The 26,261-nt window shown below is 50.2% G+C and overlaps 1 protein-coding gene across 3 annotated transcripts; it reads left to right on the top strand.

Annotated features, from left to right (window-relative positions):
* The first annotated feature begins 4,224 nt into the window (after positions 1–4,224).
* Positions 4,225–14,355, top strand: Xirp1 (xin actin binding repeat containing 1). Of its 3 annotated transcripts, none has more exons than XM_034484154.2 (3): positions 4,225–4,358; positions 7,950–11,343; positions 11,741–11,889. In XM_034484154.2, exons 2-3 carry the CDS (start codon positions 7,954–7,956, stop codon positions 11,747–11,749), a joined length of 3,399 nt encoding a protein of 1,132 aa, XP_034340045.1. In that variant the 5' UTR covers positions 4,225–4,358; positions 7,950–7,953; the 3' UTR covers positions 11,750–11,889. The 3 variants fall into 3 exon arrangements, with proteins under 3 accessions (XP_034340045.1, XP_076773409.1, XP_076773410.1); XM_076917295.1 differs by adding an exon at positions 5,288–5,340 and having other exon boundaries at positions 4,244–4,358; positions 7,950–14,355; XM_076917294.1 differs by having other exon boundaries at positions 7,950–14,355.
* Positions 14,356–26,261: the final 11,906 nt, after the last annotated feature.

The following is a 26,261-nucleotide window of genomic DNA, read 5'->3' as shown; positions in this document are numbered from 1 at the left end:
AGCCTAGCCTAGCCACTCCTACTTTATATGACTCTTTCCTGATGGTTGGTCGGTCTGTCTGTCTGTCTGTCTGTCTGTCTGTCTGTCTGTTCGTCCAACAACAATCCTGGCCCCTGTGTTAATTTCTATTTGAGTCTCCCTTGTGGCTCAGACTGCCGTCCCCTCCTGAAGCCCCAGCCAGGGTTGGCATGCTTCACCTCTTGCTCTGCTGGGATCCCTCAGGACATGCTGTGGCTCCTGGCAGCCGGTCTTACCCACACTGCACCACTCTTTCTTCCCAAAATAGCTTCTTGTCTCCACATGGCCTCCAGCTACTCTCTGGCTGTCTCTGGCTGCAACCTCTCCCCCGCTATATCTCTAATCTTCCTCTTCCCACTCCACTCCCCTGAGCCCACTCTTCCTCCACTGAACCCACTCTCTTCATGGGACATTTGGGAGATCAGCACCCTTCAGATTCCTACAAGTGCAGGGGACACCATCTCAGTCCTCTCTCTGACTTCCAGCTCTGAGTATGACTCACAGGCTCCTCCTGGAGACCTGGCATCTCCTGTTGAAAGCCAATGTTCCCCACCACACAGCTGTCCTACCTCTGTCCCCAAGCCAGACTAATAAAAAGGGCCTCAATTTTCCCTCTCCTCGACAGTGTCATACAATCTTTTCTTTTGGCTCTGTGTGCTGGCTAGATTTTATGTCAACTTGACACAAGCCAGAGTTCCTGCCCTGACTTCCTTCAAAGATAAACTCTGAGATGGAAGATGGTTTTTTGCTCATGGTGCTTCACCTCAGCAGTAAAATCCTGCATCACTATGGTTTGTCACCGGGAACTTTTGTATGCTTTCTTGCTGTTCTTTGAGACTGGTTCACCTTATATGCACAATCGCAGGCATGCTCCTGCCTGCGATGTTCTAAACCTTGTCAGATACAAAGGCAATCCTGTATACCAGTATTCAGCTTCTGCCCACCTTGCAATCCCCTGGACCCTATCTCTGTGACTCTCTGATGACTGTACTACTACTTCTGCCTGACTAGAATCTTCTAGAAGAGCTGGGGCATAGCTCAGTTGGTACAGTGTATGCCTGCCGTGGACAAATCCCTGAGTTCCATCCCCAGCACAGAATAACTCAGCTATGTCGGTAAATGCCAATCATCCCAGCATTCAAGTGTTTGAAGGAGGATCACAAGTTTAAGGTCACCCTCAGCTATACCTCACATTGACCCATGGGCATATCTGCGGGGCACTTTTCATAGCTAATTAATGTAGGAGAGCCCTAACCCACTGTGGGTAGCACCATCTCAAAGCAGGTGGGCCTGGGCCAGGGAACCAGCCAGTAAAGCTGCTTTCCTCCAGGTTCCTGCCGATTCCCTCGGTGATGGGTTGTGGTGCAGAACTATTAGTCATGGTGTCCATCACTGCAACAGACGCAAACTAAAACGGTCCTCCAAGCCTCTCCATTCATTCAACAGAATACCCAAGGCATAAAAATGCTGTGGGGACCACTGAGGTGGCTCAGCAGCTGAAGGGGTTTGCAGCCAAGCCTGACCTCATTCCCAGGTGGAAGGAGAGAATCAACTCTACCAGGCTGTCTTCTGACCTCCACATGTGCCCTGTGTCACATGCCGCCACCACCCACACAGTAATAATAAATAAATGTAATTCTTAAATCGTCACAGGTATGTGATTCAAACCCAGGCAGTGTGTCTCCTGATCAGGCCTTAATCTACTGGACCTATTCTCCAAGGACTTCCTCTGTGTGGAGGCAGGCTAGGAACCCCTTCTAAATCCTGTTATGACAGACCCTGCTTACAAGAGGGGCTGGCTGGCAGAGGTAGGGCCCTGGAGCATTAGGTCATGATCCATCTGAGAGACAGTGGTGGCACATTTTAAACCCAGCACTCAGGAGGCAGAGGCTGGCAGATCTCTGAGTATGAGGCCAGCCTGATCTACAGAACGATTTCCAGGGCAGCTAGGGCTATAGAGAGGGACCAGAGGTGGAGGGAGTGGGGCACATGTGACACCGAAAAACAAAACAGAACCTTACAACAATCCTCTTGGATACACCTGAATGTTGGGGTTACTGGATAATAACTTAATGTAACCAACAGCTTGTTTCCAGTGAGGTGTGTGGGAGAGTCCTTCATCTCTTTAAATGAAGATGGAAGTCTGGGGATTTCTCCAGGAGTTAGCACACTTGACACTGGGAAAGCAAGCTTGCCTGCATGTTTACCCCCACCTCCGTCTGATTACTTTTTGAAGGAAGAGGGAAACAGGATTTCACTATGCAGCCCTGGCTGGCCTGTAGACCCAGACTGGACTCAAACTCCCGGAAAACCACTGTCTCTGCCTCCCTTGTACTGAGATCAGAGGCCTGTACTACTACACTCTGCTTAATTTAGATCTTTTTTCAGAAACTATTTTCTGTTTGAAGACCACAAGACAACTTGCAGTGGTTGGCTCTCTCCTACCACCGGGTGGGTCCCCAGGGGTTGAACTCATCAGGTTTGGTGGCGAGTGCCTTCAGCAGCTGAGTCTCTCTCTCCTCGATGCTGTGTTGTTCTTATAACCTAAGAGCAGGCAGTTTTATAACACACACTATGTGGTAACCACTCGTCCACAGCTGATTCATATGATAATTTATTCAGTGCTCACAATCACCCAGGGAGGTATTCACTTCTGGTTGTAGGTGCTCCTGCCTCCTCTGGTATACCCTGTGACAGGGAGGCTCTGCCACTTCTATCCATTCCAGAGACAACCAGGATTCTGGGGAGGGGGATGGGGACAAGAGAGGGAGGAGAGACAGAGAGAGAAAGGGTCCAAGATGTACCTCCCAGGCCCAAGCTAACAGCAGGATGATATTGTCTGACACCATGGAAAAGATTCACAACACCTGTCATCACCCCTGGCAACTGAAGACACATGAAATTCAGAAGGAAGGCAGAACACTCAAACCCAGGGAGGAGCCTGGCTTCCCACCTGTTGCCTGTGCCCTGGACTACTCCCCACCTGACCCTACCTGCCCTTGAGGGTTGGAGGTGAGGTGGTGCAGAGTCAACGACTTGGACTCTGGGAGCAGGTGAGAAACGCTGCAGCAAGCTCACCTGAACACTGTTGCAAGCTCCTTTAATACCCTCCACCAGCGCTCCCATTGGTTCCAAAGAAAGCATCTCTTCTAAAGGGCAATTTCTGATTGGCTGGCATTGTCTGCACCAGCAATCGTTGGTCTCTCAGGCAGTCCTCAATTAGATCCTCCTGCAGGAGATGCTTTTGCGGCTTCGAGGCCCCCAGTGTTTACACAGAGGCAGCACTGTTCCTGCTAAACCCACCTGGGACAAAAGCCTCTTCCGTATTTTCTGTGGCATCTCTCCACACGGGCCTTAGTGCCAAGTAAGTGATGAAGCCTGCCAGGTTCCTGGGGCTCCGTGTGACTGAAGAGACAGGTGCACAGTCTGTCACTCCATCTGTGACCACGAAGATGATGACTCCAGGGTCAGAAATAACACCACAGTCAGCTTCCATGTGTAGGTCTTCCCAGCCATTTCCAGAGAGTCTGAGCCCTGAGTCAGAGGGAAGAGTCTAGAAGTAGCCATGGACCCAGGTTACTGGGCTGGGACACCATGGATCCATCCTTCAGATTTTTTGATAAATCAAGGGCCTGTTCCTTCAGAAATCTCTCTCGCCTCCAAGTTTACTTCCCTCATAGCTTTGAAGACCTAGGCTATGGAGCTAGGGCAAGAATAGATGGAAGACAGGCCAACTTTGTTTTTGCACAGAGAGAAACAGAGGTTGAGCCTTTTACATGAAGATGTCCCGGTAGTGAGACATCTGGTCCCGCCCTCAGGGAGTGGATGGGCTTTGGGCATGGTGGAACACATGTGAGTTCAGCATAGAGAGAGGGGGGCCTGCAGGGTAAGAGGACAGGGCCACTCATATGTCAAGTGTCCCCCTATTCATCTCCTCAAAATAACCTAGATGTCTCCATCCACGACTGAGTCACCCACCCCAGTCCTCCGGGCAGACTTGGGATGAATGGGACTCCTCCTCCACCCTATCCCTCCCCAGCCCAAAGGACTTGTAACCGATTCCCCAGGATGGAAAAGTGACTTCCACAAGCCCTAAAAATAACCGGACCACTTAATACTCCGAACATAGCCTCTCCCCCGCCCCCACCCTCACCCACCCCCAGCCAGCCAGATAAAGGCAGCTGCCTGGCTGCCAGAGAACAGAGACCCAGAGCCAAGGTAGAGAGAGGCGTGGGACCCAGGAACAGAACAGAACTAAACTAACAACAAAGAATCCCAGCAGAGCAACAGACCCCAAGGCTAGACACTCAAAAAGCACCCAAACACCAGCCAGACCTTTGGTGAGTACTCTCCCCTCTGGTGGTATAGGCTAGGCTACCTCTCCTTCTGGACTTTGCAACGGTGGGTGTCAGGAGGGAGTCTGGCGGTATCGGGGAGGGTGTCGAGAGGATGTGGCACAGGTGTACAGGCCCCAGAGAGAAAAGCCACCAAGACTTTTCTCTAGAAGGTAGCAAGTGTTTGTATGTGTTCAGCAGTTGCCGTGGCTACCTCAGGCAAGCTCATACGCAGATTCCCTCTGATCTAGTATAATCGAGAGATAGTTTCAGATGGTTGCCTGGAGCTTTGTGGTTTTTTAATTTTTAAATTACAGTTTTGTTTATTTTGTGTGCCTGTGAATGGGTCCCATATGTTATGGTGGAAGTGTAGGGATCAGACCACATTGTTTCTCTCTTTTCCCACGTACGTGGCTCCCAGGAATGGAACTCTAGCCCTCAGAAAAAGCAGGCGGTACCTATACCACTGCTCCATCATTCTGGCCTGGAGTTTTGATTGTTGTTTGTTTTGTTTGAGACAAGATTTCTCTGTGTAGCCCTGGCTGTCCTGGAACTTGATTTGTAGATCAGGCTGGCCTCAGACTCAGAGATCCACCTGCCTCTGCCTTCAGAGTGCTGGGACTAAAGGCATGCGCCACCACCGCCCAGCTGGAGTTTTGAATTTTCAAATGCAGCTTTGGGCCTGGGATATATATATATATATATATGGCTCAGCTAGTAAAGTGCTTGCATAGCCTGCGCAAAGCCCTAGGTTCACCGCATAAAACCAGAAATGACGTTGCATGCTTGTAATCTGTCTGGGGAGGTGGAGGCAGAAGGGTCTGAAGTTCAAGGACATCCTCAAGTACTTACTGAGTTCGAGGCCAACCTGGACTGGGTGAGATTCTGTGTGAAAAGGAAATAAATATGCTGATATAGGGCTCCTCTTGCTTCAGGGCTTCCTCTCAAGAAGCCTGAGCCTGCGGGAAAGAGAGAAGAGAGGTGGAAGGTAAGGGACCCGGGACAGCCAGAGCCAGAACATGGCCCAGGGCAAGCCCAGTCCCCAGCTATTGTTGGTCACAGTCTTGGCATAAATGGCCCCAGTGATTTTGTGCCCAGGCTAGCTTATGAGCAACTTTCCTTGTGAGGCAGCTTGGGTAACAGACTTTGTCCCAGGCCATTTTCTTGCCCCATGGGGAAATCCTCCAACTAAGCCCGGGGTGACTCAGAATGGAGAAATCAGATCTGAATGTGCCCAGCAGTAGGCATCTAGAGCAGGCTGGTGCCAGAGAGGGGTCCGAGGTGGAGGTGGGTAGTCCTGAGTAGTCGGCAGTGTTGAGTGACACGGATAGTCTTTGAAACTTACTATATCCTAAACCTGGCCCCATACCTGCCCTTAGAAGTCTCAGGCCAGATCAGAGTAGAGCTGGGAAGGCCAGGAGCCTGAAAGCCTGCCTCGGGCTTTTCTGAAGCCTCAGCTGAGCCTCTATGGGCAGCCCCTGTCTTCTCACTCTGTTACTATATCCCCTAACAACAGGCCATTAGATTCATTGGCCTCTGTGGATCCTTGTCTGACCTTTTTGGCCTCTGTGACCCTAGCAAGGATTCTGGGGATCCCCGGGAGTCTGGGTTAGGGGCAGCTGGTGGTCTGTATAGGAAATCTGCCCAGGCTACCCTCATGGTGACCAAATAGAGCAGAAGTGGGGACAGGCATGGGTTTGTGTGTGGTCTCCTACTCAGAGCTCAGAGACAAGAGGGACCACCCAGAGGTTTTGCTTGGGGCTCCATAAGGGGATGTCAGATCTTGCTTCCTCTGGATTTTCAAATCCTCGGTGGACAAGCCAGGGAAGGAGTGAGGCAAGCAGCCCTCCCTTCTCCTCCTTCTGAGGTAGGAGGTCAGAAGGACAGGAGGTCAGGAAGACGCCCTGTCTCATCACCAGCATTTCTGCCTTACCCCACAGCCTCAGGTCCCTTTGAGTGATGGGTATCTCCTTGACCTACAGGTCAAATACCTGGGCACATCACATGAAGCAGAAGGCAGCGTATTCTAGGAGCCCAAAGTATAGAAAGAGATGGGGCATGGGCATACCAGGTCTCCCTGGCTGAGCTGGAACCTCCTTCTGAGTGCCATGATGTCTGGCTGAGGCCTGGACCTCAGCTATATTTAGTGTCAAGTGCAGGGCGGAGGAGTGGGTCAGGGCAGCAGGAGGGGGCACATATTTTACATTCTTTCCCTAAGGGCCTCTGGGGACTGTCATAACACCTGTCACAAGACAGATAGGACATACATGAAACAGAGCAGGAGATGGCTGGAGGAGTGTGAGGCCTCTGAGGTGTGAGGGGAGTCAGGGAGACGCATGCCTTGGTGGAAGCTGGGGCAGAGGAATCAGGATCTAGATTCTGGCTGGAAGCCCTGCCCTAGAGACTCTGCAAGCTATGCTTGCTGGTACACAACTGGGGAGGGCACTCTGTGAGCCAGGGCAGGGCTCATGTCCAGAGCTGCTTTGGCAGGAGGGACCTTAACCCCACAGTCTTCTACCGCACACACATACCGTGGATACATCACCTTCCAATTCTCCTAGGGATGCAGGACTAGATGGGGTGTATGGTGAATGACAAGGCCCAGCACACAATCCTGCTATTTCCTGGGAATCAGACCTTCGGTAAGGTCTAGGGACTCCAAGTCAGCACAGCCTATAACTCATTCTGTAAGATCTGACCCTGAAACTCCAGTTTCTTATTGCAGAGAGCCGTGGGGAGAAAAAGAACTTAGTAGACAGTTCGTCCAGGACTGACAAGGTGGCTCATTTGGGAGAATGCTTGCCCAGAATGCAAGAAGCCCGAGTCTAATCCCCAGCATGTAGACTGATGATGGCACATTCCAGAAATCTCACACCTGCAAAGTGGAGGCAGGGGGGAGTTCAAGGTCACACTCAGCTATGCAGCGAGTTTGAGGCCAGTCTGGGCTACTTGAGGCCCTGTCTGCATGTAAAACAAAAATCCTGATCTGAAATCCAAATATTAGCTCTGCCTAAACATGGGCAATTTCCCCTCCCTGGGTTTCTATTTCACCAGCAAGGGCTGTTGGACCCAGGGGCCTGGGAAAGGTTGGAGAGAGCCAAGAAGTGGAGGTTAGAGAAAGGTTTCTAGTAAACATGCTAAGCGGGCCCTCTAGTGGTGTGTGTGGGAATTTCACCACTATAAGAAACGAGTCTTCATTTAAGGACACCTTAATTTAGGCTTTTCCCAAGACAGCCCTCTTCAGCATGCCCACTTGGGAGTCTGCTGGAGATAGATGATTTTGACAGAGGGAGATGTAGGTGATTCGTTCAGCTTTCCTACTGGATGTTCAGATCTCTCCAGAGGCTGGAAGGAGTCTCCAGCCAGCTGTGCCCTGCTTGATCCCAATGACCCAGGTGAGATTAGGAAGCAGGGACTCATACTGATGAATGAATGGACTGTCATACATCAGCCAAGCAGTGGCAGAGTGATCCCCAGGCTAGAGATCTAGAGATGTAGGAGACCCTTAGTAGTGGCCACACAGTCCCTAGCCTTTCTCCTGCTAGTTAACCCAGGAACTGCCCCTCACTCAACTCAGCTTCTCCCCCTCCTTCCCAGAAGGATGGCTGATGCCCAGATGCAGGTAGCTCCTACACCAACCATCCAAATGAGAGCTGGAGAGGACCTGTCCCTCCCTCCCCCCTCAGCCCCAGAGGGTCTGCCACCACCGCCCCCCAAGGAATCCTTCTCCAAGTTCCAGCAGCAGCGGCAAGCCAGCGAGCTCCGCCGTCTCTACAAACACATCCACCCTGAGCTTCGGAAGAACCTCGAGGAGGCTGTGGCTGAGGACCTGGCCGAGGTACTTGGTTCGGAGGAGCCCACTGAGAGCGATGTTCAATGTATGCGCTGGATCTTTGAGAATTGGCGGCTGGATGCCATTGGTGATCACGAGAGGCCAGCTGCCAAGGAACCTGTGTCAGGTGGCAACGTTCAAGCCACCTCTCGAAAGTTTGAGGAAGGCTCCTTTACCAACAGCTCAGATCAGGAGCCAGTGGGACCCAGGCCGTCAGGGGGTGATGTCCGAGCTGCCAGACAGCTTTTTGAGACCAAGCCGCTGGATGCCCTGACAGGCCAGGAGGAGGCGACACAGACAATCACGAAGGAACCTGCAGCTACTGGAGATGTACAGGGAACTAGAAAGCTTTTTGAGACTAGGCCCCTGGACCGGCTGGGTTCCCGTCCCTCCATCCAGGAGCAGAGCCCTTTAGAGCTGCGCTCAGAGATTCAGGAGCTGAAGGGTGACGTGAAGAAGACGGTGAAGTTGTTTCAGACGGAACCTCTATGCGCCATCCAGGATGCAGAGGGCGCCATCCACGAAGTCAAGGCTGCCTGTCGGGAGGAGATTCAGAGCAATGCAGTGAGGTCAGCTCGCTGGCTCTTTGAGACCCGACCTCTGGATGCCTTCAACCAGGACCCCAGCCAGGTGCGGGTGATTCGGGGGATCTCCCTTGAGGAGGGAGCCTTGCCCGATGTCAGTGCAACTCGTTGGATCTTTGAGACGCAGCCTCTGGATGCCATTCGTGAGATCATGGTGGACGAGAAGGACTTCCAGCCATCTCCGGATCTCATCCCTCCTGGTCCAGATGTTCAGCATCAGCGACATCTGTTTGAGACCTGTGCCCTGGACACTCTGAAGGGCGAAAGAGAAACCGAGGCAGAGGCTCCACCTAAGGAGGAGGTGATTCCTGGTGATGTCCGATCTACACTCTGGCTATTTGAAACAAAACCCCTGGATGCTCTCAGAGACCAGGTCCAAGTAGGTCACCTGCAACGTGTGGATCACCAGAAGGGTGAGGGGCTTGTGACTGAGTGTCTGTCCAGTAATGGCACTTCGGTGTTGCCTCTGTCTCAGGGTGTCTCCCAGAATGATGGGTTGAAAGGGGATGTGAAAACCTTCAAGAATCTTTTTGAGACCCTTCCCTTAGACAGCATTGGGCAGGATGAGCCTTCAGCCTATGGGAACATAAACAGAGGACAAAAGACTGATTCTGCTGAGCTATCCCAGGGCTCGGACGTCCCTGTATATGCTATGCAGGACAGCAGGGGACAGCTTCACGCCCTGACTTCTGTCAGCAGAGAGCAGGTAGTTGGAGGTGATGTACAGGGTTACAAGTGGATGTTTGAGACACAGCCCCTGGACCAGCTAGGCAGAAGCCCCAGTACCATCGATGTAGTACGGGGCATCACTAGGCAGGAAGTAGTGGCTGGGGATGTTGGCACCACTCGGTGGCTCTTTGAGACACAGCCACTGGAGATGATCCACCAACAAGAGCAAAAGAAACGAGAGGAGGAGGAGGGGAGGGGTCCAGGAGGCCCCCATCCTGAGCTCCCCCAGAAGGGAGATGTACAGACCATCCGCTGGCTGTTTGAGACCTACCCTATGAGCGAGTTGGCAGAGAAGCGAGAATCCGAGGTCTCAGACCCCATGACCGAAGCTGAGACACGGTCATGTACCTGGATGTTTAGACCCCAATCTCTGAACCAGGCAGAAGGCTCTGGGGAACAGCACCTGCAAACCAGCCAGGTCCGGGTTGGAGACAGACAGACAGATAGGCATGTCTTTGAGACTGAATCCCTGCCAGCCTCAAGCCAGTCCAGTGGGAGAAAGCCTGTAAGGTACTGCAGCCGGGTGGAGATTCCTTCTGGGCAGGTATCTCGGCAGAAAGAACTTTTCCAGGCCCTGGAGGCGGGCAAGAAGGAGGTACAGGAGACCACAATAAGCCCAGGATCCATCCCCACAGGCTCTGTGCATAAATTCACCTGGCTCTTTGAAAACTGCCCCATGGGCTCCCTGGCAGCTGAGAGCATCAGAGGGGATAACCTCCACGAAGAACAGCCGAAAGGCTCTGCAAACCATGGGACACCAGAGAGGCAGGAGACAGAAGCCGAGAGAACCCTTAGGATTTTGCATGCCACTCCTGGCATCCTGCACCATGGAGGAATCCTCATGGAAGCCCGAGGGCCAGGGGAGCTCTGCCTTGCCAAGTATGTGCTCCCAAACCCAGGACAGGGACGCCCCTATGTACGGAAAGAGGAGCTGGTGTGTGGTGAGCTCCCCAGGATCGTCCGTCAAGTGCTATGCCGGACAGATGTGGACCAGCAGGGACTGTTGGTTCAGGAGGACACAGCTGGCCAGCTCCAGCTCCACCCTCTCAAGCTGCCAGGGCCTGGTGACCCAGTGAATATTGAAGACATGGACCCTGAGCTCCAGCAGCTGCTGGCCTGTGGCCTGGGAGTCTCTGTGGCAAAGACGGGGCTGGTGATGCAAGAGACAGGACAGGGCCTAGTGTCACTGACTGCCTACTCCCTCCAGCCCCAGCTAACTAGCAGGGCCCCTGAAAGAAGCAGTGTGCAGCTGCTGGCCAGCTGCATAGACAAAGGAGACCTGCACAGCCTTCACAGTTTGCGGTGGGAGCCTCCAACAGACCCAAGTTCTGTACCAGCTACTGAGGAGTCCCAGAGGCTTCCCCCAACTGACAGCATCATACATGTTACCCCATTAGACTCCACCATGGAGATGGGGCATCTGAGAGTCTCAGGATCCACACCCTGCCCAGCCCCACCTCGGGCAACTGGAAAAGTGGTCCTTCCAAATGGGAGACCTGTAGCCCAGGCTCCATTGCAGGAAGCAAGAAAGCAAATGGATGTCAGCCATGCTGGGCAGAAAGGGAAGGCAGCCTCGGGAAGACCAGAAGGAACCATCGCTTCCCCTCTAGGGTCTGGAGCTCCAGATCTCCAGGTAGCCATGCAAAATCTGCGTTTGGCAACCGCTGAAGCCCAAAGCCTGCACCAGCAGGTTCTCAGCAGGCATCCACAGGGCTCTGACCCTGCAGCCACCTGTATGCCTGTCCAAGATGTTCTGCACACGCCGACTCCTGCCACTGGGCCTACCCAAGGCAGCATCAGACCTGTGGCTAGAAGTGAAGCCAGGATCCCAGCAGTCCCCAGAAAGGTCAGTGGGGACGACAAAGCAGTCCCCAGAGGGCTGCCTAGGGGGCGGGTGACCATCCAGGATGGTATCTATGCTGCTCACCCTGTGAGAACCTCTGACCCACCTGGGGCTATCCAGCCTTGTGAAAAAGAGCCCCAGCAGAGGGACCGCCCACTCCAGGCAGACCAAGGTCAGAGTCCCTGGCCAGGGTATCATGAGCCTGAGGGTCATACACAAAGGGCCTGGGGACCTCTGGGGAAAGTGATGCCCCAAATCTGGCCTGAGTGCTTCCAGGCAGCAGACACCTCCCTGAAGACTGTCCCTCTAACTCACCACACTCTGACATCTAAACCCCAGGCTGCAGGTGCCAGCCTGCACTCCCATAATGCCTCTGTTCCTCCCCCTCCTACTCTCCCAGCTGCTGTGACAGAAGAACCTGACCACCCAGCTCAAGATCACCACTGGGAGGACTCCATCCAGCAGGCCTCCAAGCCCCTGCAGGAACCCCTTCTTCATACTCACGACAGACCTGCTGGCCAGAAAACCCCTGAAGGGTCAGAGACAAAACTCTCCAGAGCGGAATCCACTGTGCCTCCAAGAAAGAAACCCCCAGTGCCTCCCAAACCTGCATATCTAAGCCAAGTCCACCCACCTCAGAGGCTGCCCAAGCCCTTAGCAGGCTCTGCCAGAAGCTCTGAAGCAGGACAAGACCATAAGCCAGGTGAGCCAGGTGTAGCCAACCCTGGGTCAGCCAAAGCTCCCACAATAGCAGGCCAGGATTTCCTGCCTCTGGCTGAATGCTGTAAGGGGCAGAAACAACCTGTGCATCAGCATCTACTCAGCACTATGGCTTCTGGGCCTAGCAGGGGTCAGATAACCAGCAGCAACAGCCAGAACCCTGAATCTCCTAAGTTAAATGTTCTCAACAATGACTCCAGCCCACCACAAAAGCACCCTCGCTCCCCCAAAAAGCAGCCTATGGACTGTTCCAAGCAGGGGACCCCTGAGAGCCCAGAGATTGTACAGGGCAGCCATCAAGAGCTCCAGGGCCTCCTGAGCCAAATGCAAACCCTGGAGAAGGAAGAAACCCACAGTGTGGATGTGCAGGCCCTGCGAAAGCTCTTTGAGGGTGTACCCCAGCTGGGAGGGGGTAGCCCTCAGGTTCCCACTGCCCCCCACAAGACTCAGGCCTCAATGGAGCAGGCCTTTGGGGAACTGACACGGGTGAGTACAGAGGTTGCCCAGCTGAAAGAACAGACCCTAGCCAGGCTGCTGGACATCGAAAAAGCAGTACACAAGGCTCTTAGCTCCATGTCTAGCCTCCAGACTGAGGCTCACACAAGCAGCCATCCACAGGGAACTACAAAGGATCCCAGTGTGAACAAGGTCTCCACCAGTAGCAGAGCCAGGCCGACAGGCTCCAGCCAGGTCAAAGATCCACCTGTAGTCAAAAAACAAGAAAAGATTGAGAGCCATCCTGAAGAACAAGGTCAAGGCAAGATCAGAAATCATACAGAGGCCAGAGGTCAGTCAGCAGTGAACCTCCTGCCCTCCAGGAAGTTGGAGACACCAAGAGCTGAGCCTGGCCGCCAACAAGTCTCTCCTTCCTGCACAGGATCCTCCTCTCCAACTTTCATCTCTATCCAATCAGCTACAAAGAAGCTTCTGGAAGCTTCCAGCCCTCAGGGAAATCATTATATCTCAGGGGAAAATGCACACCTAGCTCAGGACATAGGTCAAGCCCGGCTCTATGAGAGAGACATCCAGGATCAGACTGGGACAAAGGAGACGGTCATCAAGGGCTCTGTTCCCACGGGGCAGCAAAAGAATGTTCTGGAATTCCAGAGTGGGTCAGCTACCTCCAAGTCCTATGGCGCCACGAGAACAGTGACTGAGCAGTATGAAGAGATGGACCAATTTGGGAATACAGTCCTCACTTCCTCCACCACGATCACCCAGCAGGCAGAGCCGCTGACGGCCTCCAGCCCCCAGCTCCGGCTCCACACTTCTCCCATGCTAAGGCAGTTTCTCCACAACCCCTCTAGGTTCAATAGTGACCTGGCAGAAGATGAGATATCACAGGCTCCCTGTAGCCACTTCCATCCGGCTGCCCAGTGAGCCCCTCTGGCCCCCACCAGTCTTGGGTACCTCTCCCAGAGCTCTAGGACTGAATAATGGCTCTATCTCCAGTACATGTGGAACAAGGACCAAGAAAAATGGGGCCTTCAGAGAGCTGACAAGGGCTGTTTGCCTTGTTAGTTCCAGTTCTTGAAAAGGGACAAGAAAAGTAAAGCAGCCATCCACAGGAAAGCCGGATGTGTGGGTCAGGACCTGACAGGCTTGTGGAGAACTAGCCCGCACTGGCCCAGCTCACACTCGCACATGTGAGTCTGCACCTCACTGCCTAGAGCTGAAGGGACACCCCTCCACCATGTCTTTCCATGGCCAGCCTTTTTCTTTGATTATGAAATCTGGCTGTCTTAATCCCTGGTGAGGACCTGGGGCTAAGCAGACTGACATTGGTCTCTGTTTGAGATTTGACTGAAGGCTCCAGAAAAACCTGGGTGCCTGTCTCTTCATCACCAGTGGTCCAAAGGGCACAGAGAGCGTGCTAGCAGTCAATAGTGTTCCTAGAAGCTGAATACACCACCCTTCCTGACCCCATCATCCCCACTCTGCACCTCCAATGAGAAACATGACCCAAAAATAAACCCAAAAGAGATTCTCTGCTCTGTGTCAGACTGTGTTTGTGCTGCCCCAGGGTCTGCATTCACAGGGAGGATAGACATGATCACCAGGTGCCTGTTTTGACTGTGGCAGAACAGACAATGAAGAACTAGCATTTCCCTGTACATCAGAAAACAGAAAGGCCCTGCCTACTCCCCTGCTCTGTGTTATTTGTGTGCACACATGTAATGGCCCGCTGCCCCACGTTGGGCGGCCAAACTGTAATGGCCCGCTCTGTTCTGCAGGTCCGGGTCTAGCGAGAGAGAGTGTGGGGTAGGCGACGCAAAGAATGGAGACAAGACAGAACTTCTGATCAAGTCTCATTTATTGTATCTTTCTCTCTCCTATATTGTTTCTCTCATTGTCTCCCATCTTCTCTCTCTTGTCTCTCTCTCCTTTATTGAAGGGAAATCTGGGGTATTTATAGGCTTTTGCCATGTGCCTTGTAGGCACGTGAATGCCACGTGCCTTGCAGGTATGGATATGACGTAAGCCTTACAGGCGTCTATAGCGTGGATAGCACGCGCACTGTGCGCCTTGCAGGCTTGGATACCACGTGCGCCTTACAGGCATGTATGGTGTGGACAGCACGTGAACCACATGCCTTGCAGGCATGGATACCACGTGTGCCTTGCAGCTGGGGGCAGTAAACAGCAAAACAAAATATGTGGGATATCAGAGTGTGCTTCAGCTGGTGTAGGCTGTTGAAAAACAAGTCTCACGTCAGGGTGTATGGCTCAAGATGGCTGCAAAGCTGATAGCTGCTTTCTGCTAAAAGTCGGCTCCCAACACACACACACACACACACACCACCACACTACACACTCATATACACATACCACACAAACATAAGCACACCACAGGCACACACACACCATGTACTACTCTTATGCATGTACACACATGCAGATGTGGACCACAAACATCAACACACCACAGACCTACACACTGCTGCCCCCTTACCTCCGCCTCTCTCCTGATGTTCTTAGATGTCATTCCAGGAAAAATTTCTTAAAATCCTGGCCCAGAATGGGAGAGCAACCCCATACAGCCAGGGAGGAAGAGGTGGGAACACTCCCACTAGAATCCCCATGCCCAGAGTGGCTCAGTCATTTCTTGTTCACAGAGGGTACTGTGAGCCAAGCAGGAGGTGTTCTTGGGAAAGGAGCGGTGAGATCCTGGCTGGAAAATGCAATGATTTTAGTGAAAACCGTTGTCCTTCTCTCAGAAACCATTGAACATTCTATGCCAGGTCCATTGTAAGTCACAGGGATGACAGCAAGATCCGGTGGGGTGCTGTCTGAGGAGACTGACTTTTAACATGAGGAGAAGGAGAGACAAGGAAGATGACATCAGAAAGAGGGTGAGTGCCTAACTTTCCACCCAGAAGACATGAGTCATGAGTCACGGCAGTGTGACCATGACAAAGAATAGCCTCAGAGAGGTGGCAAGGGTGGGCCTCCTTAAGGAAGAAACATCTGATATCTAAATGTCAAGAGAACAGGACTCACAGAGTGAGTGGTGTGTGCACGTAATCCCAGCGTTTCGGAGGAGGAGTCAGGAGGACCCCAAGTCATCGTTAGCAACTAGTAAGTTTGAGGCCAGCCTGGGCTGCATTAGACTGTCCCAAAAGAAAAAGTGTGGAAGCCCAGTAGGGTGGTGCACCCCTTTAATTCCAGCACTAGGGAGGCAGAGGCAACAGGTCTCTGTGAATTCAAGGGCAGCCTGGTCTACAAGGTAAATTCTAGGTTAGCCAGGGCTACATAATAAGATACTGCCTAAAAAACAAAAGTGTGGGAGTAGGTATATACTCAGTGGTGCCTTGTTCACCTAACATGCACAAGGTCCCTGTAAATCAATCCTAAATCCCACAAAAGATAAAATACCTGTGCCAGGTAACCACGTGTCCCCACCTTGTCTCTCTCCTACACATTCCACAGGCTCTCACTTGGCCGCTGGGCCCAGCAGCTTAACACAGGTGTGTTCTCTTCTATGTCCTCCTCTGTCAATGGGTGTGAGAGTGGCAACATCCCTGTGAAGACTCAATTAATAGGTGCTAATAAGCCTTTGGCTGACATTCACTCTTAGTACTGCAAATTAGGGGAGAGTTTTGGGTTTTTTTTTTTTTTCTAAAATTCGAGACACAGTCTTGAAACTTAGCATGCAGCTCAAGCTAGCCCCAAATTTGTAATAATTCTCCTGCCTTTCATCTATCTGTACTGAAGATTACAAATGTGTACCACCCTGCCTAGCAGCCTTGTTTTTTTTTTTTGTTTTTTTTTTTTGTTTGTTTTTTTGCTTTATTCGGTTTTAAGGGTCTCTAATCAAATCGACTGGCCTCAAAACTGCTCTGTGGTTGAAGATGATCTTGAGTCCCTGATCTTGCCTCTACTTCTCAAGGCTTGGAATCTGTAGGCATGTGACCACAGCCTTCTGGAATTTTTTTTTAAATATCTCCTTTCTCACCTGCAGGGGGCGTGTGCCCGGTGTTGTTCTTCTTGGTTACTAGTCAAACGAGCACACAAATGAACGAAACGATTGAGTCAATCTGTGGATTCACGCTCCTGGCATTCAATAGCGCTTCGTGCCAGGATCTGTTCAGGGTGCTAAAAATAGAGATGAACAAGGCAGAATTCATTCTTGACCTCACAGGGCTGACAGAGACAAATATATAAGCAGATTAGGTCATTTTACACAGAAAACTGTGTATGAAAAACAAGGTCAAGTCCGCAAGGGCAAGCTGAGTTTGGGTGGTCTAGGTGGCGTTGTTGCAGAGCAACCGGAGCAGAGCGCTGGATGCAGAAGCCCCGCCCTGCCCCGCCCTGCCCCGCCCCGCCCAGCTCACACCTGTAGCCGCACCTGCCTCCGCACCTGCCTAGGCTCCGCCCCTCTCCACTAGCGCCGTGCGCGCGGCGCCCAGGCCCCGCCCCCGGGACCGACGGGGCGTGTTCCCACGGCCGTCGTCAAGGTGACGGTGACGTCGCGGGCTGTAGAGTTCGGAACGTTCAGGCGGTGGCTGGTTGCCAGGAAACGCCCGGCAGGCGTGCTGCCAGGGCTGGCTCCGCGAGCAGACGCCGGGCGCCAGGACGCGCCGTCCCGGCCAGCCCTCGCGCGGAGCCTCCCTCCCGGATTCCAAACGGATGCCGGTTCCGGGGCTCACCCGGGAGGGTGCCTGGTCCCTCGATGCTCTCTGTCCTTGCCTGCGTCTGGAATTCGTCCTCTGGTTCCCGCTACCATCTATCCCTGCCTCCTCAGTTTGATACTCTATATCAAAGTAAAACGTTAAGGGCCTGGGCAGGCGAGATAGCTCTGTCGATAAGGCGCCTATGGTCCAAGCTTGGCAAACTGAATCCCAACCCAGAATGCAGGTAAAGGTGGAAAGCAGAAAATCTACAAAGTTATCCATCCTGTGACCTCCACACACAGGAAGTGGCATCCTCACCTACCCACACACATCATGCACACACAATAATAAAAAATTGAAGTTTTTTTTCTTATTAATTATGCAAATATGTGTCTGTGTGTAAGTATATATACATGTGACTGTAGGTTTCTGCGGGACCTGGAGTTCGGCTACTGTCTGTGCTAAAAATTGAACTCCGTCTTCTGGGAAAGCAGTACACGCTCTCAACCTCTGAGCCATCTCTCCAGCACTAGTAACAATACATTTCATAAATTAGTTTATAGAGTCAAGAGTGTGGTTCAATCTCGGGGAAGCTGAGGCGAAATATCCTGCCAGTTTGAGACCAGCCTGGCTACATAGTAGGTCCTCATCTCAAAAAGCCAAATATACATAATTATGTATTCTTTGGGAGGCAGAGGTAGACAGATCTTTGTGAATTGGAGGCTAGCCTGGTCTACAGAGTGAGTTCCAGGCCAGCCAGGATAACATGAGCTCTTGTCTCAAAAATAAAAGTCTAGAGATATGGCTTAGTGGTAAAGTATTTGCTTAGCATGTGCAAGGTCCTGGGTTCAAAACACACACACACACACACACACACACTTCCATAATACAATCCCCTGGCTGCCCAGGTTACTAGGTCTGGAATCTAAACTCTCAGTAGCCTGTAGCCTGTAAGACCAGAATGGCTTGTCTCTCCACATTCTTCTCCAACCCCCCAGGCCCCTGCTGCTCCTTACCCTCCTCCTCTAGTCATAAAACACACCAGTTGGTTCCTGCCCCAGGACCTTGGTCCTCTCCATTTATCCTTTTTCTGGAAGTCTCTGCTCTCAGATCTTCAGGGGCTGAAATCCTCAATTTTGATCTCAACCTAACTTCCCTCTTGAAAGGCTGTCCACCTCAGTAAAGTTTTGCAGTCTTTCCTCGGGGCATAGCAATCTTCCACAGCCACCAAGTACAAATTACCTTGGATCGGTAGCTATGGCAACTCACTGAACAAAACAATACAGTGATCAATGTACCTTAATGGAGCAGTTAACTTTCCCCAGAAGGAGGCTGCCTAAAGTCAGGGGAACTTCACCTAGGATTCCAGCCATGACCCCTCCTGCTTCCTATGCCAGTCTCAAATTATAAAAGAGAATCTACGGAGTGGGGGACTCCAAGGTGAAGCTCCCATGAGCTCAGAATCCACTACTAGGCTGGACTTTCCCATGATGCAGCTGTCACCCACGCTGCCATGAGTAACTCTCATCTGTGCTCTGGAAGTTAGTCCAATAAACTCATTTGTCTTGCAAGTCAGCCTTGGGTGGGATTGTTACTATGTTCATGTATCCCCAGGAAAAGTTTACCACACGCCCAGCCCCTCCTATCTAAACAGGAAGGACCTCCTCCGTGTTTCCATGTCTTGTCAAGTTTTCCCTAAAATCTATCAACTTATAAACTGAGGGCAGGAGTTGCCTGGCTGCTGGGCAGCAGCTGTGTAGCTTTTCTTTCCTTCCTCTCTTTTCTTCTTTCTTTTTCTTTTTACTTACTGTTGTTATCGTTTTGTTGTTTGCTTGCTTGCTAGTTTGTTTGAGGCAGGGTTTCTCTATCTATTCCAGATTGAACCGGAACTCACTATGTAGACCAGGCTGGCCTGGAACCCACAAGGTTCTGCCTGCCTCTGCCTCCCTAGCGCTGCGACTAAAGGTGTCCGCCATCATGCTGGCTTGTATTTCTTTTCTAGGCAAACTTCCCATAGCACTTGGGATTTTCCCCCATTTATTTGAATAAAGAGTAGAGCTCTTTATCTGAAGCCCCCTCCTCACCATCTGTCTGACCTCCATGACAGCTTAAATGACATGGTCATTTCTTCTGCACCGGTCTCCTCCTCCAGAACACTGCCAACATTTACAGCTGGCCTACTCTGGGGTATTTCTTTTTAAACTGTAATAAAATTGCCCTTGAGAAAAAAAAAAATTGCACAGGGGCTAGAGAAATGGCTCAGTGGTTAAGAGCACTGGCTGCTCTTTCAGAGGTCCTGAGTTCAATTGCCAGCAACCACATGGTGGCTCACGACCATCTGTAATGAGATCTGATGCCCTCCTCTGGCATGCAGGTGTACATGCACATAGAGCACTCATAAATAAATAAATAAATAAATAAATAAATAAATCTTAAAAACTTAAAAAAAATTGCACCATGTATACTTGTACACACGCACAAGCACACACCCTGAGGAGACTGGAGAAAAACAGCTCAGTATTTCAGCTGTTAAAAGCACTTTGTTGTACTGGCAGTGGTAGCACAGGCCATTAATCAGCATTTAGGAGGCAGAGGCAGGAGGATCTCTGTCAGTTTAAGGTCAGCCTGAACTACATAGCAAGCTCTAGGACACTAGGACTGCATAAAGAGACCTTGTATCAAAAAAAAAAAACAAAAACACTTATTGTTTTTGCCAAGGACTGACTTATTTCCAGCGCCTGCACTGGGTGGCTCAAAGCTGCTTGTGACTTCAGGTTCAGGAGCCCAGGACCATGCCCTCTTCTGGTCTCTGTGGTCACTGCACACATACATGCACATAAACTTAAAATGAATAAATGAATCCTTAAAAATACTAACTGGTCTTACCTTTTGTGTTTGCTGGTACATGTTAGCATCACAGGCACAATTTCTGCACTGGAAACCTTCTAAACTCTAGCTTAAATATGGGGTGATACTCACATGTGGACATGATGTGGATTCCAGGAGTTGGAACAGAACCCAAGAAGCATGGTTTTTCTCTGTCCTGTAATGTGGAGAACATCCGCTCTCTCTGTGACCTTCCTCAAGGCATGGCTGTGTCATGGACACCACTCATTGTAGCAGGGTGCTAGGTGTGTGGCCCACTTGGCAAAGCAGAAGCTGCATTCAGATTCCCGAAGAATAAAGCTCTGTCTGTGAATTATAAACTAGTCATGAATCCCTCCTGATTAAAAGGAACAGGTGATGGGCGACACCCCTTGATGAGTAAGGCAAAATTGTAGAATGTCCTAAGTCCTTGGCAAGTGCCATCTCCACTGCCAGCCCCTCTTCAGTGGAATCTTATTTTTGTGAAGAACACATCCCTCTGTCAGGGATGATTCCTGACACACAGTAGGTACATAGTTTGTACTTTCTAGTGAACAAAGTTCTGTCTGTCAGAGCATCACAGGATGCAGCTACTAACTTCTCCTGGCTGTGAGAAACACTTAGCAACCTTTCATTTTTCTGGTTGTCTGGGAATGCCGTCCATTATGGTAGGGAAGTCACAGCAGACCTGAGACAGCTACTCACAGTCAGGAAGCAGAGAGCAGTGGACATTGCTACTCCACTCACAGGGTGGATGTCCTCCCCCAAGTCTTCCCTCACTGAGGCACCAGAAGTTTGTTCGTATGGTGATCCTAAATTCCATCAAACAAATGATGAACCTCTTACTTGTATTTAAGATGGCAATCAACTGGAAATATTTTTAATTACATGTATTTTTTTTTTCATGGAAGAAGGAGGAGGGGGATCCTGCCATGGTGCCTAGAGGACAATGTGGCCAGCCTTACCTTTTGTTTTCTCTAGGGGGACAGATGCAGCTACTAGACGATAGGAAATTTTTATGTAAGGTCTGAGGATATGCTGGGCAGTGGTGGTGCACGCTTTTGATCCCAGCACTTGGGAGGCAGAGGCAGGTAGATTTCTGAATTTGAGGTTGAGGTCAGCCTGGTCTACAGAGTGAGTTCCAGGACAGCCAGGACTACACAGAGAAACCCTGTCTCGAAAAAAATAAATAAATAAATAAATAAATAAATAAATAAATAAATAAATAAAGATATGAAAGCTTCCAAAACAGTAAGGGTCTAAGAAAGTCTTTAAAGGTCTAGGAAGGTGTTCTGAAGTTGGCAAATGCACATTATGAAGAATTTATCTTTTTGTAAACAAAAGATTCTTGTAAGCTTCAGGGAATCTACTGGAATTCACCTCCCACAGTCAAATGGATTCCAGGTAAGTACTGTCAACTAACAGCCTGTTTCCCTCCCCACCTGCCTATTCCTGAGGGTGGAATCTATATCCTTTTCCCTGGTCCTGGGACACCCCACCTCTCCTCCAAATACTGAGAGCATGGGCCTAAGAATTTCAAATGTACCCCCAAGAAAAAGTTTATCTCCCTAAACTTTATCTTCTGCTCCTAACATCCAGGTATTCTCTCAGAATCTGCCTCCAGGAAAGCTCCAAAACAGTTACCAACAGGTGCTCTGGTCCAGCCTACAGACTGCTTCAACTGGGCCTACACACTCCTACCCACAGATGGTCCCACAGAACCCAGACACCAGTGAAACCACTAGCTCTTCCTAGACTTGGCCAACATTCCAGCCTTTTGGCCACACCCCAAAAACAAAACTGTGCCCCAAAGTCAGCAGGAGGAAGTAGACCCTTATTCATTCATAATCAATAAAAGGCTGGGATGTTTGGTTTCAGACCCAACAAGGCACTGAGGTATATATTTTATGTATCAAAGCACACCTGGCCTCCAGGTTCTCCCAGCATCCCTCAGTCACCACCTGGCATACCCTGGCCACAACCCTAAACTTTTATGGCCAGAGGCTGGGCTGCTTTTCCCCCAGAGGCTCTTCTCTATTTTATTTAGGTCTCTCTCTCTCCAAGTGAGGTGGTTTTGACAGGCAAGCCTCAGAAACAGGAAAGTGGATGCCTGGGAATGGAGCTTTTGGGAGGGGTGGCAGGCAAGAGTTATTTTATAATCCTAAAATATTCTAAAGAGAACTTGTGAACTCCCTCCCTTTGGAGGAGGAGGAGAAGGAAGAAGGAGAAGGAGGAAGAGGAGGAGGATGAGGAGGAGGACAAGGAAGAGGAGAAGAAGGAGGAGGAGGAGGAGGAGGAGGAGGAGAAGGAGGAGAAGAAGAAGAAGAAGAAAATATTCTAAAGAGAACTCGTGCACACCGACCCCCTGTCTATCAGACTGTTGAAATAATGAACCCTTACAAGAGTATTAGCCAGAGGAATCCCTACCGTTAGCATTAGTGAAGGCAGAGGCAGGTGGGTTCAAGGCCACCCTGCTCTACAGAGTGAATTCCAGCTAGAGCTAAACAGAAATATTGTTTCCCTGACACCCTACTCCCCAAAAAGAAAAGAAAAAACAGACCCCAAGAAACTGAAAATTTCCCAGAAATCCCAGGATGGAGAAAGAAAAGATGGAAGCCTGGTGCCGGCCAGAGAGAAACCATCTTCCAGGAAGGGCTTTCACACACTAACTCTTGCAAGAAGACCTGGAGCGGAGGTGGTTGGTGACAGAAGGTGACAGAAGGACTACACCTGGCCCTGTACGACTTGGTTGTGCATACCTCTAGCCTCTTATTTAAATTTAAATTAAGGACCCTGGCAGACAGACTTAATGGGTTCAATGGATTTCTTTGTTCTTAGTCTCCATGTGGCTACACTGAATAACTCTTTTTCTTTCTTTTTTTTTCTTTTTTTTTTTTTTTTTCTTCTCAGTGTAGCTTTGTCTAGCAGAGTAAAACTTGTCCAGGATGCCAGGACTCAGGCTGACTAGCTTTGTTAACAACCAGGAAGCTGAACACAAACCTGTGAAGTTTCTCAAACTGAACATAAACTTAAGGGTCACGTGGATGTCTGTCCCTCAAGCCTGCTTATTCATGGTGGACATTCATTTGTTCCCTCCCAAACCTCCACATTATTTCTCTGGTTTTCCCCTTTCCTGTGAGGGTGGCAGCAGGCACCACCCACTCAAGCCCCAGCTCCCAGCTGCCTGGCCCCCAGGTCCCAGTAGATTCCCCAGATCTATGTTCCCATTACCACCCATCCACGCGGCCGTCTATGGCCTTGTGCTTCAATGACAGCTTCCTGTCTCTCGCCCCCAGACCATCAACTCCTCCTACACAAGCCTTCTGGGTGTCTCTCCACCCTCACCTTCAAATTCCCCACGTGTGGGTGGTCCAGACTCTCTCTTCCTGGCAGCTGCTGTTTATCATACAAGCCACTCTCCTTTGAGGGCCTTTGCAGTTTGTCCAGAATGTGTCACTCTTCTGGCTTGGGCCAGGGCCAAACGACCCTTTCAGGTCCTAGCCTGTTTAAGGCCTAAAATACTTTCAGAGACCCTTGAAAATCTAGCTTCTTATAACATCTGAAGTAGAGCTGGAAGTGATGGCACATGCCTTTAATCTCAGCAGGTGGATCTCTGAGTTCAAGGCCACCCTGGTCTACAGAGGATACAGTTAGAGTTAGGGTTAGGCTTAGGCTTTACATAGAATAACCTCTCGAAAAGTCAAAAACTCTGAAGAACAAGGGTGCATGTGAACTTTTAGACACACACAAAAAATCAATCTCTCTCTTTCTCTCTCTCTCTCTCTCTCTCTCTCTCTCTCTCTCTCTCTCTCTCTCTCTCTCTCTCCTGGGACAAGGTCTTGCTCTGTAAAATAAAACTCATTTTATAGACCAAACTGATTTTGAACTTGCAGTAGTCCCCCTGCCTTAGCCTCCTGAGGGCTGGGATTTAAGGGGTGAGCCACCATGCCCAGTAAAGAAAATGTTCATTTTGAAACAGAGTCTCACGTAGCCCGGGCAGGCTTCAAACTTGCTGTGTCACTAAGGATGACCTTGAACTTCTGATTCTCCTGCCTCCAGCTTCTGAATGGTAGGATTGCAGACGCTGTCACCCATCACACTGGCATCTAAGGTGCAGAGGATCAAACCCAGGGCTGTGGATGCTAGGTGGAGCAGACTACCAATTGAGTACCATCTCTAGTCTCTAGAGAAAATGCTTTAATATATAGCATAATATTATATATAGCATAATATAGTATATATAGCATATTGCATTAACATATTCAACTTTAATATATAGTTAATATATTCATATGTAAAGTACATAAAGAAAGAGTAGGACCCCCATGAAGGCAGGAGAGCCCAGTGTCCTGGCTTTGTTTGGGTTAGACTCCACACCCCTGTTTTCCATCCACCTTTTATGGAAACCTTGACCTCAAGACTCAAGTCTGAGGCTCCTCTGAGGACTTGACATCAGGAATATCCATCTTTGGCCCCAGCCCCAACTTCCTGAAGCCCTATCCCACTGTGGAGCACCCAAACCTCCCGTTAGTGGGACCTATTGGTGGATCCCTCCAAATCCACCTTGCTCTTTTCCCCCCTCTCAGTACCCTCTCCCATCCACTACCAAAGAGCAGGCTTAGATACCTAGTTAATTTTAAATGGCTTAGGCTCAACTTGGGGCTCTAAACTGCTAAGAGTGGCTGCATGGGCGGGCCCTCCCGTGAGCGCTGCGGGAGGGGCGGATCCGGGGTCGGGCGCGCAGCAAAGTCTGCAAAGCTCCGCCTCGCCCAACCTCCTCCCCTGCGAGATTTCTTACGAAAAAGTGCGTCTGAGAATTCCCAGAAGGTTGCGGATGTGAAGTCACGGGCGTGAGGTCATCGAGAACGGTTCCAGGAATCTGAAACTTGTGGGCGAGAAAGGAAAACTCAGAAGAAGGAAAGAGGGAGTATTGGGGGTTGAGGGGGTGGAAGCCAGCTGTCTGAGCCCAGGCTTGTCCCTTGCCGGAACTTGGCTCTTCAGACCCCAGAAAAGATGACGCCTCACTCCGCCACATATGAGAAAGGCCAGTTGAATGAAGAAAGCGATACTCATCTCTATGAGCCAGGAGCCAAAAGTCCGAGAAGAGTCAGGTTGTTAGCAAATAAAAGGAGAGGGTCTGCCTGCGGGGTTGAAGAGTAACGTGAAAATGTGACCAGATTTTAAATGAGCATGTCCTCTGCCCTAACAACTGCACATGCAAGAATTTGTCCTTAAGCACACAACAGAAGGATAAATGCAGAGGTGGTTTGGGGCCAGAGATTGTTTAAAATAGCGAAGACCTAGATAATCCCTCTGTAAGGAACTAATTTTAAAATACGGCATGGGAAATTAGCACTCCATATGTTGTGTTTGCAAGACAACTGGCTTGCCAGTTCGTTTCTGCGTATTTGTTTGTTTTTAAGACAGGCTCTCATAGCCATGCTGACCTGGAACACTGTGTGACACACACACACACACACACACACATATATATATGTGTATATATATATGTATGTATATATATATACACATATATATGTGTTTATATATGTATATGTGTGTATATATATACATATATATGTGTGTGTATGTGTATATATATATGCGTGTGTGTATATATATATATATATATATATATATATATATGCGCACACACACATATATATTTATCTCCCAAGCTGGCTTTGAACTCTCCATCCTTCTGCCTCTGCTTCCTGAGTGGATTACATGCCAGATATCCAAGACACTTTATAATGAAGCCCAAGAATGCCCTGCCAACATTTTCTCACCCTGTGCTGGTTTAATTTTTTCTTCAGCATAGAGGATTGAGCTTAGGACCTGTGCATGCTGGGTGTATAAGTATTAAGTTATATCCCACTGTGGGTTTTTTGTTGTTGGTGTTTGTTTTGTTTTGTTTTGTTTTGTTTAGACTTCCATGTGTAGCTCTGGCTGTATGCTCGAAATCCTCCTGCTTCTTTCTTTAATACCAGCATACAAGTGGCAGAGGCAGTCACCAGTCTGGTCTACATATCAAGGTTCAGGCTAGCCTTGGCTATATATTGAGAGACCTATCTCAAACAAAACAAGTACACTGAGTACTTTCAACGTGGAGGATACCACACAGACCCTGGCAGACTTGTGAGCAGCAAAGGTCTGGTTCCCTAAGCCTATGGAGGGAGTAATCACAATGAATTGGCATGGGGAGAATGGGAGGCCAGGGACA

Source organism: Arvicanthis niloticus, chromosome 21 (genome assembly GCF_011762505.2).
Source record: "Arvicanthis niloticus isolate mArvNil1 chromosome 21, mArvNil1.pat.X, whole genome shotgun sequence".
NCBI classification, from domain to species: Eukaryota; Metazoa; Chordata; class Mammalia; order Rodentia; family Muridae; genus Arvicanthis; species Arvicanthis niloticus.
This window is presented reverse-complemented; position numbering and strand designations above follow the sequence as displayed.

What these genes read in the sequence shown, in the direction of transcription:
- Xirp1 (XM_076917294.1), top strand. Translation starts at nt 7,954, where the DNA reads ATGGCTGATGCCCAGATGCAGGTAGCTCCTACACCAACCATCCAAATG.